At 50.0% G+C, this 20,534-nt stretch overlaps 1 protein-coding gene across 1 annotated transcript in view; it reads left to right on the top strand.

Annotated features, from left to right (window-relative positions):
• The window catches only part of MATR3 (matrin 3), a 368,635-nt gene that overhangs the window by 134,376 nt on the left and 213,725 nt on the right, over window positions 1–20,534 (top strand). Inside the window, exon 6 of the mRNA XM_029583949.1 lies at window positions 2,998–3,122. Coding sequence (XP_029439809.1) covers window positions 2,998–3,122 — 125 coding nt within the window. The remainder of the gene's footprint in view (window positions 1–2,997; window positions 3,123–20,534) is intronic.

Below are 20,534 nucleotides of genomic sequence, written 5' to 3'. Positions count from 1 at the left end.
GCATCTAGTCTCAAGATCGGCGTCTCTCATAACAGGATCTGACAACATACAAGCGGATTTCCTCAGCTGTCAACAGTTAGATCCAGGAGAGTGGGAGGTATCGGAAGAAGCACTGACTCTCATCTCGCGCAGGTGGGGCAGACATCACGTGGATCTGATGGCAACATGGAGGAATGCCAAGGCACTGTGCTTTTTCAGTTGCAGAAGAGAATACAGAGCAGAAGGTGTTGATGTTCTGGCCCTGACTGCACCAAGTTCTACTCTACGTTTTCCCTCCATGGCCTCTAGTGGGCAAGGTGCTGTGGAGAATAGAGATTCACCCAGGGTGAGTGGTTCTCGTGGCTCCTGAGTGGTCAAGAAGGCCTTGGCTTGCAGATCTGGGCCATCTGCAGAACCTTCTGTGTCAGTCCTATATTTTAGGATAAAGCGGATCGCTTTTGTCTAGTGGCCTGGCTTTTGAAAGGAAGTTGAGAAAGAAGGGATATCTGGAGAATGTAATTTCTACTCTACTGAGGGCTCGCAAGACCTCTACTTCCTTGGCTTATGTTAGGGTTTGGAAGGTATTTGAGTCTTGGTGTGTTGAGCGGAGTATTGACCTTCTGAGAGCGTCTGTGGCGCAGGTTCTGGCTCTTTTGCCGAAGGGTCTGAAAAAGGGCCTGTCCATCAGTTCCTTCCCTAGAGCAGCATCCGGATGTATTGCATTTCCTCCAGGGTGTGAAGCATTTGCATCCTCACCTCCCAGGGCCTCAATCTAGTCAAGAGTATGTGCGCCTCACCTTTGAGCCTATTAAAAGGGTTACCATAAAGGATCTCTCAGTGAAAGTGGCAGTCTTGGTGGCTATTTTGTTCTGCTAGAAGAGTGTTGGAACTTCAAGCCCTATCCTGCAGGGAACCTTTCCTTCAAATTTCAGACTCTGGTTTCGTTACGGATGGTTCCTTCCTTTAGACCGAAAAGTTGTCTGCCTTTCATTTGTCAGTCTGAACTTCCCGCCTTTCCGAATCTGGAGGCTGATTCGTCTCATGCTAAGGAATTGAGGTGGCTAGATGTTAGGCGAGCCTTGTTGTGATATTTGGAGGTTACTAACAGCTTTAGGCTATTGGACCACCTGTTTGTGTTATGGAGCGGCGCCAAAAAGGGACAGAGCCTCCAAAGCTATGATTGCGCGGTGGTTGAAGTTAATTGCTTCTGCTTACATATGCTGTGGTTGTCCTGTCCCGGAGTTACCAGTTACCAAGCAGCTTCCTGGGCAGAATGTCAGTGTTGCTGCAAGAGATTTGCAGGGCGGCTACTTGGAAGTCTTCACATACCTCTGCCAGACATTACCGGTTGGACGTCCAGGTTTCTGATGTCTGCAATTTCAGTGAGTCATTCAGGTGGGACTCACTGTCACACCCCAGTTAGGGAAGCTTGGGTACATCCCAGGAGTCTGGACTGATCTGAGTATGTACAAGGAAAGGAAAATTGGTTCTTCCCTGCTTTCATTCCTGTAGTACCACAGATCAGTCCAGAGTCCTGCCCAGGAGAGGTGGAAAGTATGTGGAGAGTCAAACATTTTTTTCCTCTTCCTTTTATAATGTGTACTTCTGAAGAATGGCACTGATGGTATCCGGTCAATTATATTTGATTGAAGTTTTGACATTCTCGTCCCCTGCTTGTTTTGCTTAAGTTTAGAGTAGCTGTGTTTATACATTTTGGTTGCTAATTTCTGCTTGGGCACAGAGTAATACTGGGAAGATGCAGGTGGCTCACCGGCTTAAGAGGTGATGCCTGCAGAACTTTGTCTCCATCTGCTGGAAGGGAGGCAAAACCCAGGAGTCTGGACTGATCTGTGGTACAAGAACAAAAATTAGCATGTAAGAACCAATTTCCCTTTTTGTATCCCTTGGAAGCCCTCTGCCCCTGCTGTGCTTTTCCTACAAGCTCTGCACCCCCTTCCAATTTTTCTAGAAGTCCAGCCACACTGATAGTGAGCAGGGCAAGGCTGGGCTTGCTGTAACTTCATCCTGTTCTGGAAGGGGACCAATTTAGAATGTGTAATCAGTAACATTTCATTGCCTTAAAGGCAAGCCCCATATTTGATAATCCATGCCTATAGAAAAAGGGAAGAAGGCCCTCTGAACTCCTTTCTCAAGTATTTGCATTCAACATATGCAAAAAGATGAGCACACATTTTAACTAACTGGTTTGCACGTTTTCAGGGTGATTAGATACATTAGCATACTGCATCAAGTTAACATTTTGTGTAGTACCTGTGTTGAACTGTGCTGACTTTCAGTGCACATTTTTAACAGTGTCTTGTTACATCAGCCAGGCTCTTGGCAAGTGGTACACCTGCCTGGACAGCAGGCCTGTCAGATAATTCCCTTTGCCTATTAAGGGAATTGATCACACATGTGTTCCTCTGTTTCAGCCTCTGGAATGCTGCTTCTCTTCTATGCATGACATGATTCTCCACAGATTTCTAGGGCTTCATATTTCTGCTTTTTAAGAGCAAAACTTTTAAATATGTAGTATTTAAAAATTCTATAGAAGCATCTGAAAGGCAGTTAAATATGGTACTGTTGCTACAGAATCACTGGGAATAGCAGACATTAAAAAGGGAAACTTCTAGGAAATAACATCTGACTACGTCATTGGACTGGTGACATCAGTCATGATGCCATATCTTTAGTTTCAGATTTTGTTCAATTAAACCTAGCTTAAAATTTGAATATATGAGGTGCTTCGGTGAGCATGACCATTCTTAAAAGCAAAATTAGCTGATTCATAATTGGTAAACCACCTATTTTAATGCGTGCCTTTAAAAATGTTCAAAGTTGATGCTATAACTTTTTTAGTATCAGTCTTCAGAATATGATTTGAAGGGAACTAATTTGCTTGATTTTGTGAAATTATATAGTAGGTGACATTTTTGTGCATTCATAAATGAAGAGAATTTTTTTGAATATAGATTCTTTTTTTTAATTTAGTAACTTGAATTGCATGAATATTTCTAGGGGGGATCCTTTCATGTTGCAGCAATCCACAAATCCTGCACCAGGAATCCTGGGACCTCCCCCTCCTTCGATTCATATGGAAGGAATGCAAGGTGGCCATGGACATGGACCAAGAGGGCACATGGGTAGGAAGCATTCATGTACTTGATATTTTTGTGACAACTTAGTGGTGATGCTTTTTTGTATTGCTAGGCCAGCAAGAAGTGCTAATACACACAAGAACATGAAGCTAAATGTATGGGTAGCTCAAATGATTAAAACAGTGAACACAGCCACTTCCAGGATTTCTTGGGGTACTTGACCAGTCAGTAAGCATATTCACACTTTTTAATTGAATGAAATGGTAAGTATGCTTCTATACTAGATCAGTGTTTTTAGGCAAGTACCAAAGTGCTTACATTATTGTAGATGTTGGGCATCCTATCAGGGAAGGATAAGGCAAGATGAGCATGATGCAGGAAGTTCTAAAAAATATAGGTTCAACATTAGAGGGACTGGCTGGTGGAAAGGTATTTGTGTACCCCTGTGTGTGTTGGGGGGAGAAGAGGGTTTGCCACTTTCTATGCATCTGTGTAAAACCCTGTCCTTGGACATCAAAACTTAACAGGAAAGTATAATAGCTTGGGAATTCTTTTAAAAGTGATTTTCTGATTTTTGTAACCAGGTGGTGCATCATCCATATGGTGATCTTATGGACACTCACATTAAAGGCTTAAATGGCCAACACTGAGGCATATTGGTGGCAGCATCAAATATAAACTAGCAGGTCTAGAAAGGTTAAAAGTCAGAACTTGAATATCAATCAGAAGCAAGGTTCAAGTGACAGATGAACAAATAGGAGCAGATCAGGAATGCTATTGCATTAAGAGCCTTTTCAGGGATATAGGCCATGAGGTCCTAAAAATGAAGTGCACATGTATTCCTGTGCAGTAGGTGTGATCCTGTCTCAATGGCTGAGAAGGCTGACCTGAGCGTGACTGCATTTTTAGTTAATAAGCAGGCATCAATTACTTAGTACATGTGGGTGACATCTGACAGCACCAGCATGGACCCAGCTGTCAGAGCATGTGTGGTGTTGCATGCAGATCCTGCCTCGTGAACAGCTCAGTCATTAATTGGAGCTACTGAATAGGCATTCCCTGTACGTACCAGGATCAGTCCAGATGGTGGGTTATGTTCCCCGTCCAGCAGATGGAGTCAGAATAAAAACTCGAGGGGGCACTATATAAGCCCCTCCCCTTTCCTCAATCTTCAGTATTCTTCTGACTCCAGCAGATGTGAGCAGGGGACTCTGCGGTCCCCAGTGCAGGAGATTAGGTTTTCTAGTTTTCTCATAAAGGGATCAAGTAAATAAGTATAAGGTATAATTTTGAAACAATTTAGTTTTCTGAGGTGACTCGGCAGGTTTCTGCCTTTTGAGTCATGAGGTGCTTGCTGCCAGGTCTGTACCTCGTTTTTCATTTCCCCCCCTCCGTTTTTTCAGGGCACCCTTCTTTGGGTATTGGGGGGAGTGTTGGGGAATTTTCTTGTGTTTTAAAAAAAAAAATTTTTTTTCCCTCAGGTTTTCTTGTTGTACTCTGTATTCGGGCCGGACCCGGGGTGCATACTAGTGGTGCTAGTCACTCCCTCTCCCTCCCCCGTTATTTTAAATTAGTTTCAGCCGCTACCGACCCATGGTTCGCGAATCCTTCTCCCGGGACCGTCGGACGCCGGGAGGTTTAGTCCTTCGGTGGGGGAGGGGTGGTCTGCGGGCCCGCGTCATTTCTGCAGTGCGAATCGTGCGCTCTTTTTCCTGTCAGTCCTTTAAAAAAAAAAAAAGCCGAACAGACCATGCCACGCTCCTCTGAGTGTTCTGCCTGCGGCAGGCAGGCTGGTCGGCTCTCACGGGAGGGCCTCTGTGACTCCTGCATTTTTGAGGGTGAAGTCACCAAAGGACAGGAGGACGAGTCCGCGGGTCCTCGCTGTGAGGACCGTGCGTCTCGAAAGCAGCAGGCCCCATTCCCTCTGAGCGCGGGAACGGTGGCCGTTTTGTTTTCAGAAGGGGAGGAAGATACTGAAGGCCCGACTCCGGTGTTGCCCTCTGGCTCTGCGCCACTCCCTGGCCCAGAACCTGGCAGTCGTGGCGGGGAGCACCAGGATAGTTTTCCTCAGGGACCTCTGGAGTTTTCGCCCGAGTTCGTGCTTCTTATGCACCAGGCTTTCTTACAGTGCAAGTCTCAGCCCTTGGAGACTCCTGGGGGACTCCCTCCTCCCAAACGGGCACATCTGGGATGGTCCCTGGAGGGGTCTTCTTCCCAGGATAGGGCGTTACCTCACGCAGGAGACCCAGGACCCTCCCGGGTCCTGCAGGCCCCAGTGGGTGGCCCCAGCAACCCCCCGACAGGGGACCTGCTCCTGGATGCAGAGGATGACCCCACGTTCACTTCTCAGGTGGAAGGGGATAACCCAAGGGTCCTATGAATTTTTCAGTATGATGAGCTGGATGATCTAATTCCTCATATTCTCCAGGAAATGGATATTGATGCTCCCCCAGAACCGGTAGCAGCCTCTTGTCAGGGCAGAAAGGGGGACCCTTTGCTGGCAGGCCTTCGTCCTCTGTCGAAGGCGTTTCCAACTCATCCCACCTTTTTGCAACTGATCTCTAGAGAATGGGATTCACCGGAGGCCTCTCAAGGTCAGTAGAGCAATGAACAAACTTTATCCTCTGCCAGAAGATTTTTTGGAGCTCCTCAAAGTTCCTGCTGTGTATTCCGCAGTTTTCGGCCATAACTAAGAGCACTACCATCCCGGTCACGGGCGGTACAGCGCTCAAGGATCTCCAGGACAGGAAGTTGGAGGTTTATCTCAAAAGAATCTTTGAGGTTTCAGCATTGGGCCTCCGAGCGACCATCTGCAGTTCTCTTGCACAAAGAGCGGGACTCCGATGGGTTCAACAATTGCTCACCTCCCAGGTTCTTCCGGATGCTGAAGCTCAGCAGGCGGATCGTTTAGAATCCGTGCTTGCCTATGGAGCAGATGCCTTCAATGACCTCCTTCGGGTCCAGGCCCGATCGATGGTCGCTGCGGTCTCGGCCCATCGGCTTCTGTGGTTGCGAAACTGGTCAGCGGATGCCTCTTCCAAAACACGCTTAGGCTCGCTACCTTTTAAAGGTAAGTTTCTCTTTGGAGAGGACTTGGACCAGATCAAGTCCCTCAACGAGAATGCGATTTACAAGCTTCCGGAGGACAGGCCGCGGACATCTAGGTCCTTCAGCTCCACCTGTCCTCCACCTGTCCTCCCAGACAGCAGCAACAGCAGCATCAACAGTCTCGGACTTCTCCTTTTCGTTCGCAGACCTGGAACCGGTCCTTTCGGGGCCGCAGGCCCGGCAAGGGAGGACAGCCCCAGGGTTCTTCCTCAAAACCCCAATGATGCCAGGCTGACCTGCGATCCGATTCCCAGACTGGGGGGTCGCATTGCCCGCTTCTACGGGGAATGGGCCCGAATCACGTCAGATCAGTGGGTCCTGGATATCTTAAGACACGGCTACGCCTTGGATTTTGTCCGCCCGCCCAGAGACAGGTTTCTTTTCTCCCCCTGCGGCTCTTTTCTCAAGAGACAAGCAGTCCGGCAAACTCTTGACAGTCTTCTCTCTTTGGGGGCAATTACCCCAGTATCTGCTGCCGAACTGGGTCGGGGTCATTATTCCATTTATTTTGTGGTGCCCAAGAAAGAGGGCAATTTTCGGCCCATCCTGGACCTAAAGACTGTCAACCAGTACCTCCGGGTCCCACGTTTCCGCATGGAAACTCTGCGCTCAGTGCTGGCGGCAGTCCACCCAGGGGAATTCCTCGCATCCTTGGATATAACGGAAGCTTACCTGCATATCCCGATTCACAGGGCACACCACAGTTATCTTCGTTTCAAAATTCTAGGACAGCATTTTCAGTTTCAAGCACTCCCGTTCGGTTTGGCGACAGCTCCACAGGTTTTTACAAAGATTATGGTGGTTGTGGCTGCAGCCCTGCGCCGAGATGGGGTTCTGGTGCATCCTTACCTGGACGACTGGCTTATCTGGGCAAAATCTCGCACCGAGGGGGTCCAAGCGGTCAGCAAGGTGGTGCGATTACTTCGGTCCCTAGGGTGGATCATCAACTTTCCGAAGAGCAGTCTCTCTCCATCCCAGTCGTTGAATTTTCTGGATGCGTGCTTCGATACTAATCTGGGACAGGTGTTTCTAAGCGAGGACCGGGCACATGCCTTGCGCGAACAGATCCTCCAGTTCCAATCTCTCCAGGCACCCACAGCATGGAACTACCTACAGGTACTGGGGTCCATGGCCTCCACCATAGACCTAGTCCCGTGGGCGTTTGCGCATCTGCGTCCTCTTCAGTGGGCCTTATTATCCCGTTGGAAACCAGTGTCGCGGGAATTTCAGGAGGTTCTCCCAATACCGACTGTTGCAAGGCTCAGTCTCCGCTGGTGGCTGGTTCCTCGCCACCTAGCATGAGGGGTCTCCCTGGAGGTCCCAGACTGGGTGGTTGTCACCACGGACGCAAGTCTGACCGGCTGGGGAGCGGTCTGCGGGGCGGATTCCATTCAGGGCACTTGGACAGCGGAACAGTCTCGGTGGCCCATCAACTGTCTGGAAACGAGAGCGGTGCGCCTGGCGTTGCAGGAGTTTCTTCCCTTGGTCCGCCATCGGGCGGTCAGGGTCCTATCAGACGACGCGACCACAGTATCGTACATCAACCGTCAGGGGGGCACAAGGAGCCGTCATGTCTCGCTGGAGGTGGACAGACTGCAGTGGGCGGAGGTCAACTTGAGTCGTCTGGCAGCCTCTCACATTGCGGGCGAGGACAATATACAGGCGGACTTCTTAAGCAGACAGCGCTTAAATCCCGGAGAATGGGACCTTTCCGAGGAAGCGATGAGTCTAACCTCCCGCTGGGGGACTCCTCACATGGTCCTCATGGCCACGGCCGCAAACGCAAAGGCCCCTCTATTCTTCAGCCGACGAAGAGAATACGGGGCGGAAGGAGTCGATGCCCTGGTTCTACCGTGGCCTAGGAAGATCTTACTGTATGTCTTCCTTCCGTGGCCCCTGGTGGGGAAGGTTCTCCGTCGCATAGAGAGCCATCCGGGTCCAGTCATTCTAGTGGCACCGGAATGGCCCCGACGGCCCTGGTTTGCGGACCTTCATCTAGCGGCGGAGGGACCCCTGCGGCTCAATCATCTCTTCCACCTACTGCGACAGGGTCCTATATTTTTCGAGCAGGCAGATCGCTTCTGTCTTGCGGCTTGGCTTTTGAGAGGCGCAAGTTGAGACGCCGTGGATACTCCGAGGGAGTGATTTCCACTCTCCTAAGGGCACGCAAGAAGTCTACCTCTGTCACTTACGTGCGCGTCTGGAAAGTCTTTGAGGTATGGTGCCAGGAGCGTACTATTCGTCCGGTCTCTGCTTCGGTGACGCAAGTCCTTTCATTCTTGCAGGCCGGTCTGGATTTGGGGTTAGCCTATAATTCACTTGGGGTATAAGTTGCGGCGTTAGGGGCTTTCCTGCACAATGGGCAGGACTCAAGGCTGTCGGCTCACCCAGATACTGTACGTTTTCTGCAAGGTGCTAGACACCTGAAGCCACCCTTGAGGTCGCCTTGTCCGTCTTGGAATCTTAACTTAGTACTTCATATACTGAGCGGGCCGCCTTTCGAGCCTCTTAGGTCGGCTTCTATCAAGGATCTCACCCTCAAGACAATATTTCTGGTGGCTATCTGTTCGGCCCGTCGTATTTCGGAGCTTCAGGCGTTGTCTTGTCGGGAGCCATATCTTCGCTTTACTGACGAAGGAGTCTCTTTACGCACGGTCCCGTCGTTCTTACCAAAGGTAGTCTCAGCCTTCCATATTAACCAATCTGTCAATTTGCCTTCTTTCGCTTCGGAACCCAGGGAACTCCGCAAGCTTGATGTCAGAAGGTGTCTCCTTCAATATCTATCTGTCACTAACTAGTTTCGTCTCTCGGACCACTTATTCGTACTCTGGTCGGGTCCTCGGAAGGGTCATCTGGCCTCCAAAGCAACTGTTGCCCGTTGGCTCAAAGGGGCGATCTCAGCCGCATATCTTGGGGCCGGGAAAATCCCTCCAATTTCTGTTCGGGCACATTCACTTCAGTCCCAGGTGACTTCCTGGGCGGAAAGTTCTTCGGTATCTCCCCAGGAGATCTGCAGGGCAGCCATGTGGACGTCTCTCCACACCTTCGCGCGCCACTATCGTTTAGATGTCCGGGCGCCAGGTTTGGATTCGTTTGGGGATAGAGTCCTTCGGGCGGGGCTGTCTGTGGCCCACCCATAGTAAGGGAAGCTTTGGTACATCCCACCGTCTGGACTGATCCTGGTACGTACAGGGAAAAGAAAATTATTCCTCGCCTGCTAATTTTCGTTCCTGCAGTACCATGGATCAGTCCAGACGCCCTCCCTGTATTTTACGGGGTTTTTCTCTTCTCAGTTGGGATTGTTGACTCCGCTCGAAGGTCAGTCTTTCTGTTATTTCTCTCTGTTTCCTGGGATTTTTTCCAGTGTTGGTTATGGTTCACGTTCTGTTGGCAAGTTCCCTCTGGGGGAACTTGCCAACTTGACTGTTTAGTCAAATTTCACTTTTTTGGCCTTGTTTTCGGGCTTCTCTTTACTTGATCCCTCTATCTCCTCTCTTGTTGGCTTTGCTAGTCTAGTTTACTGAAGATTGAGGAAAGGGGAGGGGCTTATATAGTGCCCCCTCTCGAGTTTTTATTCTGACTCCATCTGCTGGACGGGGAACATAACCCACTGTCTGGACTGATCCATGGTACTACAGGAACGAAAATTAGCAGGTGAGGAATAATTTTCTTTTTCCAGTCTTTGTTTTTTTCCTGCCTAGTGCCTCAAATTGCCTCTTGGTTGACTATTTTTCTACTGCAGCCTCAACAACCCTTCAACAGAACTTGGCTTTTTTTATTTTACTTTTTTCCTTAAGATGTCAAAGCATGGAGAAGCCCACAGTGAGCAGGTTCAGAGCATGCATTTGTGGGCACTGGATGTCCATACGGTCTGCTGTTATTTGGAAAGCTATGTAGACTAATGCTCATAGTATGGGGAATAGTCCTAGTTCCCTGTACGTACCTGGATCAGTCCAGACTGTGGGTTGAGCCTCCTTTCCAGCAGGTGGAGACAGACTAAAACTGAAAGGCTATCCTATATGGGGACAGAGCCTATCCTGTAACCCTTCAGTATTTGTCTGTCTCCAGCAGGTGCATCAGCTCACCCGTCTTTTTCTCTTTTGGGGATCCAGCAAGTACTTTTTAAAAAAAAAAAAAAAAAAAAGGATTTTTCCTTAAGTACTTTGTCATTTTTGTGCAGGAGATGCTAGTAGTCTCCTGGCTCTTGCCGGACTCAGGGGGGCTTCGCCCCTTGTGCGGAGCATAGCCTGAGTCCGTGGGTGCTTCCTGATGTGGGGACTGAGGCTGGTGGTCCAGTTCTCATCTCCCCCTCCTCTGGCTGCCTGAGGGGCTTAGAACCCCACTGCTGTGCTAGTTTAAAAAAAAAAGTGTTTAAAGTTTATGCTTTACCTTTTTTTACAGCAGTAGAGCCTTCTGTTTTTTCTTCAGGGACTCGAACCGGCAGCCAGAAAGGCAGGAGTCAGCAGGTTTCCCCTCTGTTTCACTCTGGGCCTGCCGGCTGTCAATCAAAAGCTTTCTTTCAACTTTTTTTCTCTGTGCGGCTCCGATGCCGCGGCAGGCAGCCTACCTCTCCTGTGGCAAGCCCTCCTCGCGTTTTTCACGAAGGGGCCTCAGCTCAGCCTGCCTGCCGGGTGGGGAAGGCCCCTCGGCAGGGCAGGCAAATTTAGACCGGGGATCGAGTCCCCGAAGCATGGCCAGGCCTTTCCCGGGGTCGGCAAAGCCCGGGAGCGGCGGCCATCTTGGATTTTTCAGCGGCTCCGTTTTCGGAGCTGCCTGGGGCTGATTTTTTCAGACATCCCCCTCCTGGGAAATCCAGGACCCGTTTCTCCCCGGAATTTGTCCTCTTCCTGCACAAATCCTTTTTAGCTAGCCTGCAGGAGGAGGACGACGCCCCCCCGCGGCAAAAAATTCCTCGCTCCGCACCGTTGATGGGTGGCCCGGCTGCGGAGTCCCAGGGGTCGCTTAAGGTGCGGGTGGTCCCGGGGGTGCCCCCCCCAGTGGACCCGGTACCCCCGGATCACGCCGCTATCCCGGATACAGAAGTTACTCTCCCCCTGAAGGGGGATGATCCCAGAGACCTCTGCATGTTCCGCAGGGAGGAGTTGGAGCCCCTCATCCCCTTTGTCCTCCAGGAATTGGGGTTGGAGGGGGCCCCCCCCGCGGATACCCTTATGGACTCGTTGCCTAAGGATATGGACCCGGTCCTGGTGGGACTTAGGGCTCCAGCAAGTGCCTTCCCTTTTAATTCCATGCACAAGCTGTTGCTCCTGAGGGAATGGGAGGCACTTCGGGTGGGGCGTGCCATGGACAAGCTCTGCCCCCTCCTGGAGGAATGCTTGGAAATACTGAAAAATCTCTCCATGGATTCCTCAGTCTCTGTGGTCACCAAGCATACTACGATCCTGGTGGAGGGATCGGCACTGAAGGACGGGCAGGACCGCAAGCTCGAGGCTCACTTGAAACGTATCTTCGAAGTCCTGGCTCTCTGAGTCCGGGTGACTTTCTGCAGCAGTCTCATGCTGCGGGCAGGCCTCAGGTGGGTTCAACAGTTACTCGGCACCCAGAACCTCCCGTCAGCAGAGGCGGAGCAGGCTGAGCGTCTGGAAGCCATCGCCGCTTATGGGGCAGATGCTCTCTACGATCTAATCCGCGTTCAGGCGAAGGCAATGGCTTCGGTGCAGTCTGCCAGACGTCGTCTCTGGCTACGCAATTGGTCAGCCAATCCGTCCTCCAAAGCCTGGTTAGGCACGTTGCCTTTCAAAGGTAAGCTGCTCTTTGGTGAGGACCTTGAGAAGGTTATGGATTCTTTAGGAGACAATAAGGTCCATAAGCTTCCGGAGGACCGTCCTAAACCATCCCGTTCCTTCACATCGTCTCGTCCTCTTCTGGGGTCAGAGACAATATACCCCACGTGGATGGGGTGCCTGCCACACAATGAAGTTCAGTTGACTCATTCCTCTCCATAGGCGGCTGCCTCCTTGTTTTTCGAGGAATGGGTCAAAATCACGTCGGACCAGTGGGTCCTCGACATTATCAAAGACTGGTATGCCTTCGAGATTGTTCGCGATCTTCTGGATCTTTTTCTCTTCTTGCCATGCAGGCGGTCCAAGAGGGACGCGGTGGAACAAACCCCTCGCCAGGCTCCTGTGTCTGGGCGCGGTGGTCACAGTCCCGGAGAGGGAGCTTGGTGCCGGCCAGTATTCTATTTACTTCATCATTCCCAAAAAGGATGTCTCTTATCGCCCAATCTTGGACCTTAAGAGGGTCAACCGGGCTCTCAAGATTCCACATTTCGGCATGGAAACCCTGCGAGCGGTCATCGCAGCGGTTCGCCCAGAGAATTCCTCGCTTCACTCGATCTTGCAGAGGCTTACTTCCATATTCTGATTCACCGCAGCTACCAGAATTATCTTCGCTTTTATGTACTCAACCAGGATTTCCAGTTTCGGGTGCTTCCCTTCAGCCTCGCGACCGCGCCTCGCACCTTCACCAAGGTCGTGGTGGCGGCGGCTCTTCGCCGGGAAGGAATTCTGGTTCACCCCTACCTGGATGACTGGCTCGTCAGGGCCAAGTCGGCGGCTCTCTGCCGGCAAGCGGTGGATCGCATCTTAGCCCTCCGAGTCGCTCAGGTGGATAATCAATTTCTCCAAGAGCAACCTTCAGCCCTCCCAGGAGTTAGTTCCTGGGAGCCCAGTTCGACACCCGAGTGGGCAAGGTTGTTTTGCCTCGTGCGCAGGCTCTCAAGCTGATTCACCAGATTCAAACTCTGATTTCGTTGCCTCTCCCAACGGCCTGGGACTATCTGCAGGTCCTGGGATCCATGGCTTCCACCATCAAGCTAGTCCCCTGGGCCTTTGCTCCTATGCGACCGTTACAGAAAGCGTTGCTATCTCGCTGGCAGCCGGTGTCGGAATAGTTTCACATAGTTTCTTGGACTCTACAGTTGCCAACTTGCAGTGGTGCTTTTCGCTTCCTCATCTGCTTCAGGGAATGCCTCTCCAAGCTCCACAGTGGACAATAGGAACCACGGACGCCAGCTTGTCGGGTTGGGGTGCAGTCTGTCTCTCCCAGTCCACCCAGGAGATCTGGTCGCCAATTCAGTCTCACTGGCACATCAATCGGTTGGAGACTCGGGCGGTACGCTTGGCTCTTCAGGAGTTTCTTCCCTTGATAAGAGGCAAAGCGTTCGGGGTACTGTCAGACAACTCCACCACCGTGGCTTACATCAATCGCCAAGGAGGCACCCACAGCCCCTTGGTGGCCCTAGAAGCCAGCCGTCTCTTCGCATGGGCGGAACGGCATCCACAATACCTAGTGGCCTCCCACATCGCGGGCAAGGAGAATGTTCAGGCCGATTTCCTCAGTCATCAATCGCTTGATCCGAGGGAGTGGGAACTCTCGGACACAGCCATGACTCTGATTCTCGACAGGTGGGGTCCCCCAACCTGGACCTCATGGCGACCTTGCACAATGCCAAGGTAAATCGGTTCTTCGGCCGTTGGAAGCATGGCTCGGAGGGCGTGGACGATCTGGCTCTCCCTTGGCTGGAGGACGTTCTTCTGTACATGTTTCCTCCGTGGCCCCTGGTGGGAAAAGTGCTCAGAAGAATAGAGCTCAACCAGAGACCCATGATTCTGGCGGCGCCCGAGTGGCCACGAAGGGCGCCGCCAGATCTCGTTCGGATCTCATCAACCTGGCGACGGACGGCCCTCTTCGGCTAGGTCATCTCCCTCGCCTACTTCGGCAGGGGCCTGTTTTTTTTCGACCAGGCCGATCGCTTCTGTCTAGCAGCCTGGCTTTTGAACGGCGACGCTTGAGGCGTAAGGGCTACAAGGAAGAGGTCATCTCCACCTTACTGCGCGCCCGAAAGCAGTCGACTTCTCTGGCTTAGTGTGTATCTGGAAGGTTTTTGAATCCGTTTGTGCGGAGTCGGGTGTCTCAGTGCGCTCCGCCCCGGTTTCGTTGGTTCTTTCTTTCCTTCAGAAGGGTCTTTCCAAGGGCCTTTCCTTCAGTTCTCTGCGCGTGCAAGTCTCCGCTCTCTGTTCTCTTCTGGGTCGGGTAGACGGTCAGCCCTTGGCGGGCCATCCGGATGTGATCCAGTTCTTGAAGGGCGTCAAACATCTACACCCGCCCTCTCGTAACACTTGCCCGTCGTGAAGTCTAAACCTGGTCCTTTGGGCCCTCTGTGCTGCTCCGTTCGAACCTCTGTCGCGCTACACTGAAAGATCTTGCGCTTAAAACTGTTTTTCTGGTCGCTATCTCTTCCGCTCGACGGATCTCAGAGATATTCAAACGTCCTGTCGGGAACCTTTTTTTGCATTTCTCCGATTCAGGGGTATCCCTCAAGATGGTCCCTTCCTTTTTGCCAAAGGTTGTTTCCAACTTCCATGTCAACCAGTTGGTAGAACTGCCTGCGTTTTCCCCAGAGGAGATTGCGGGTACGACTGGGGGCGATCTCCGTAAGCTGGATGTCAAACGGGTTCTACTTGGCTATCTCCAGGTTACCAATGACTTTCGGGTCTCTGACTATCTTTTTGTCCTCTGGAGTGGGCCTAATCGGGGTAAGCAGTCTTCTAAGACCACTATCGCGTGGTGGTTGAAAGAAGCGATTTCCTCGGCCTATCTTTGCCAAGGTCGGACGGTTCCCGAGGGCCTAAAGGCTCATTCGCTACGTTCTCAAGCTACTTCCTGGGCGGAGAGCCAATCTGTCTCTCCACAGGAGATTTGCAGGGCCACCACATGGACGTCCTTGCATACTTTTGCTCAACACTACCGTCTGGATGTGCAAGCCCTGGTTTTTGGTTCCTTTGGGCGGCAAGTACTTTGAGAGGGACTGTCTTGGTCTCACCTGGTTTAGGGAAGCTTTGGTACATCCCACAGTCTGGACTGATCCGGGTACGTATGGGGAAAGGAAAATTAGTTCTTACCTGTTAGTTTTCGTTCCTGTAGTACCACGGATCAGTCCAGATGCCCTTCCCTGTCTGTCTTTCTTTCTGTCCTCTCGAAGCTTGTTTCTTGCAGATTCTAATACTTCATTTTTGTGCAAGAATACTGAGCAATTACACCGGAAGCCTTGGTCGTTTAAACACCAAGTATATGCAAGAGCGTATAGCTATACCATGTTTATTACATTGTTCTACAGTTGCTCCATTGAGCTTTATGGTTACTTGCTTGATCCTATTCTGGTCTTTTGTTTTCTGCTTTGACAATGGTTATACTGAAGGGTTACAGGATAGGCTCTGTCCTCATATAGGATATCCTTTCAGTTTGTCTGTCTCCACCTGCTGGAAAGGAGGCTCAACCCACAGTCTGGACTGATCCATGGTACTACAGGAACAAAAATTAACAGGTAAGAACTAATTTTCCTATCTAGAGGCATGGAAGAAGCTGATGGGAGTTAGTGTATAGCCCTGGATGAAGAGGTAGATATAATTGATATCTGAGACCTGGTGGAAGAAAGATGACAATGGGACCACGGATGCCAGGTACAAACTATATCGAAATGATAGGATGGATCAAATTGGTGGAGGGGTGCACTATATGTTAAAGAGCATTGAGTCTAACAGGATAAAAGTTCTGTAGGAAACAAAATGCAATGTTGAATCTTTATGAATAGAAATTCCAGGTGAAAAAGGGAATAATAGTAATGAGGGTGTGTTATCCACCTGGCCAGAATGAACTAACAAATGCTGAAAGAAATTAGGGAAGCTAACAAAATCAGCAGCATAATGGGTGATTTCCTAGCATGTAGCCAGATGGACTCAGGACCAATGGGTATTCTGCTAGCAGATGGGAGACTGAGACAGATTTCAAAGCAGATGTCATTCTAGATATACCCCTGCAGTAACATCAGCTCTTCAGTATCTGTCTCCTAGTGTTAAGAATTACAGCAAAGAAGAAACAAATTTACCTTAAGATCGAGCCCTGCTGTCCTGCGGTGATACCTAAGGGTCCCTCCCCAAGTTGAGAATTCCTGAAGTTGAGCTCCAATATCCCTCAGAGGTGTGGCGTGGTCTGGTAGCCCATTCCCAGCATGGACTTAGCCTCTCATTGTGGCTGAAAGGCAGTGGGTGCAGAAACGAGCGCGGCAGCGAAGGTAATCTCTCCCCCCCTCCCCCAGCTGGACACCGTCTGGCACATGATCGGTAAGCGCTGAGACGAGGCAAGGAAAAAATCTTTAAATTCAGGTCTCCACAGCTCAGATTTCTGTACCGAATCCGTCCCGGTGAGGTTAGAAGGGAGCACCGATCAGGTTGAAAAGCCTTGGTTAGGCTAGGCCCTGATCTGGTGCAAGGGTCCACACACGTGGAGACCCGCGGGGGGGGGGGGGGGGGCGGCATCTTACAGGTAGGGGTCGTCTGCGCCATCTTTCCTTCTCGCTGGCGGTATGCGCAGGGCAGGCCGGGCGGCCGATGTGCTTAGCCCCTTCGCCCGAGCGGCCTCAGTGCCGAGAGCGGGCCTGACATAAAAAATTGCAGCAGCAGCAAGAACGCGAAAAATTAAAGTCGCGCCGGACCCGCCCAGACACGCCCACGACGCCGCTCCCACCAATCAGAGCAGGCCCTGCTGCTCTTTAGATCAAACACTGTTCGGCGCCGTGCGCCAAACACTGTGCACCAAAGGGGCCTGCCCCTTTGTGAGCCCCTTCGTGAAGCCCCGAGTGGAGACCCGACCTATGCACGACTCAACTCTCTACACCACCATTTTTGACGAATCTGCACTCTTACTCCACATCTGGGTACTGCAAGTTCTCGGAAAGGCCATTGAGTTCCACCATCATCCACTGAGGCCCACCATCTGCTTCTGAGCACCAACAGATACAGCCTCAGACACAGTGATCACGTCGGACGCCACGATCAGCAACCCGAAGGGCCACGCAGCCGGCGCAGGACCCATCGGGGTAAGGCTTCTAATTCTCGCCCTACCACCAACGGTACCGCACCGACCACAAGACCGGAATCACACGCTCCACATACATTTACCTGCCGGCATCGCTCCATAGACGACGTCACCCAAGCGCACCTAAGGCGAGAGATTATCCCGGATAGCCTCCAGAACACATTAACTACAGTCTTCACACAACCCCTGCATCTGTCCTATACAGCACCTATTCTATCCCATCACCAATTAATCATCTCTTAATCCCGGCCCACCCTCCCATCTGCCTTCTGCCTACCCACTGCACAAGCCAGTTAACTATCCACAATGTCTTCAGCTTTTCCAATCCTAACCTTGCAACACCACCTCCTACCTAAAAGAACATCTTCTAGACAAGCCCTTCACAGCAACTTAAAATCTCTCACCCCTATATTGATCGCACCAATCACCCAGCTCTTAGGGCTTACCCTTTTTTCACTCACTATTCAATGCGCAATCCCTAATTTTCAATGATTATCTCATCGACGCCAAGCCAGATATTTGCGCAGTAACCGAAACATGGCTTAAGCCCTCAGGTACAGCTATAATAAACCAACTACCTACGCTGACCTATGACATCTTCTCCCTCCCGAGACTGAAAAAAAGAGGAGGTGGAATCCTTCTGGCAACCAAAAAAAGCCTCAACTTCACCCAACAACCATTCAGCTCTAACTCAAAGCTGGAAGTCTGCTGCTTTACTTCACAAAATCTTCAAATCCTTCTTGTCTACGCCCCCCCCCGGGACTCCTAGAATCTGATGTCTCCCCCCATCCTTGAAATCACCACTACGCTCCTCAACCTGGATTCTCCAGCAATCATCTTAGGAGATTTCAATCTGCACATAGACAACCCTTCACCATTTAACAGCTGCAAAACCTTCCTCACAGCCCTTTCAGCAATGGGATTCCAACAACTAGTCGTCAAACCCACACACAAAGCGGGTCACACTCTGGACCTGATTTTCGTCAACAAAGGCATTACGACTACATCCAATTTGAAGAGCAAGAAGGTTCCATGGTCAGACCACACACTCATTTCTACCTCTTTCTCACTGAAAGAACCCAACACTCCTCACATCTCCTCACCCTCCTTCCAATACAGGAGGCGATGCACCCTGGAAGACCTCAACAACCAGCTGGATGCACAGCTCCCTCTCTTAGACCTCACTGACCCAAACACTGCCATACGCTCTTGGAACAACATAACAGAAGATATAGCTAATAAGCTCTGCCCGTCAACTATAAAAAAAAAAAAAAAACTCACACCAATGCCTCCAATAGACAACCTTGGTTCACCAATGAACTCAGAAAGCTAAAACAAAGCTTAAGAAAGAAAGAAGCGATATGGCGTAAAACCCCTTTTGCCAGCACCATCTCTTCATACAAATCCACACTACACCAGTACAAGTCCCTCACCTCAAAATCAAAAAAAGATTATTATGCATCGAAGATTCACAACCTGGTCCTGGACGCCAAAGCCCTCTTCGCTTATGTCTCCAGTCTCACTCAAACCATACCCCAAGAAATCCCCAGTAACCTAGCACAATCCAAAGCTGAAGAACTCGCACTGTTTTTTCAAAACAAAATTACCAATCTTCTAACCCAACTACCTTCCAATACCGCCGCCCTTCCGACATATCAGCACCCTCCCTACAAAAACATCAGCCTAAACACCTTTGATCCAGTCTCCTCTACTGAGATACAAACCATCCTGAGAAGAATGAAACCTACTTCTCATCCTGCGGACCACATCCCCACCAAACTGCTACTATCTATCCCAGACACCATCGCCACATCATTGACAGACATCAGCTGTTCTCTAGCCCAAGGGACCTTCCCAGACGATCTCAAAGTGGCTTCAATCACACCTCTCCTAAAGAAACCTAACCTTGACCCGAAGGACCCCAACAACTTCCGTCCCATAGCTAACCTCCCTTTCATCGCTAAGATCATGGAAAAACTAGTGAACTCTCAACTTTCAGATTTCATTGAAGATAACAAAATTCTCTTCGCTCCACAACACGGTTTCCGAAAAAATCGAGGTACAGAATCCCTCCTTACCTCTTTGACAGACTATACCATATTGGGTCTCGACAAAGGTAATTCATTCCTACTGATCTTGTTAGACCTATCCGCAGCGTTCGACACGGTCAACCACGCCATCCTCCTAAACCAGCTGTCGTCCATAGGAATCAGTGGCACCGTCTTATCATGGTTCAAAACCTTTCTCAACAGAGGTTACAAGGTTAAACTCCAAAACAAGGAATCATCAAGATTTGACTCCACCATAGGAGTCCCACAAGGTTCATCATTATCCCCGACTTTATTCAATATTTACCTTCTTCCACTTTGCCAACTTCTCACCAACCTCAATCTAAAGTATTTTCTATACGCAGATGATATTCAAATCATCATCCCCATCAAAGACACATACTCTAAAACTCTGGACTACTGGGAATCATGCCATCAAAAAATCAAACACCTACTCAACAGCCTAAACCTCGTTTTAAATTCCTCCAAGACAAAATCCTACTCATCTCTCCTGAGAACAGCATTTCAAACAATACTCTTCCAACCAACCTACCTACCACACAAGTTAGAGACTTAGGAGTGATAATAGACAATCGGCTGAACTTCAAGGCGCACATTAACAAAACAACCAAAGACTGCTTCTACAAACTCCAGGTACTAAAAAGGATAAGACCACTTTTCCATGCTCAAGACTTCAGAACGATCATCCAAGCAGTCATTTTTTCGAAATTAAACTATTGCAATTCGCTATTGCTAGGTCTCCCTTCATCTTACTCCAAACCGCTTCAGATGGTACAAAATTCAGCAGCCCGACTACTGACAGGCACCAGGAAAAGAGACCACATATCTCCCATCCTGAAAGAGCTTCATTGGTTACCAGTACACTTCCGAATCATGTACAAAGCCATATCTGTCATATGCAAAACCATACATCAACTCACCACCCTTGACCTGCAAATCCCTCTCCAAATTTACAACTCGTCAAGACCCACCAGAGATGCTTATAGAGGTTCCCTCCAAGTACCCCCCGCGAAAACTACCAGACATGTTACCCTAAGAGATCGTGCTACCTCCACAGCTGGTCCTCTCCTATGGAACTCCATTCCTACAGATCTCAGACAGGAGCCCTGCCTCCTAACTTTTAGAAAAGGACTTAAGACTTCGCTGTTCAAGCAAGCTTTCCCGGACACAATCTAATGACATCACTGTCTCCTTCTCAAAACAAGCAGCCCTCAACCATGTTTTTGTATATAGTATTTAATCTGTATATTGTCTAATCGTTACCAATCTTTCCTTTCTCTTCCTCCTTCTCCCAGTTCTGCTACCCTTGTTAAATGTAACTGCACCTTCGGTCACCACAGTTCGTTTGATGTATCTACTGCACTCCTGTTTTATGTAAACC

Source organism: Rhinatrema bivittatum, chromosome 18 (assembly GCF_901001135.1).
Source record: "Rhinatrema bivittatum chromosome 18, aRhiBiv1.1, whole genome shotgun sequence".
NCBI classification, from domain to species: domain Eukaryota; kingdom Metazoa; phylum Chordata; class Amphibia; order Gymnophiona; family Rhinatrematidae; genus Rhinatrema; species Rhinatrema bivittatum.
This window is presented reverse-complemented; position numbering and strand designations above follow the sequence as displayed.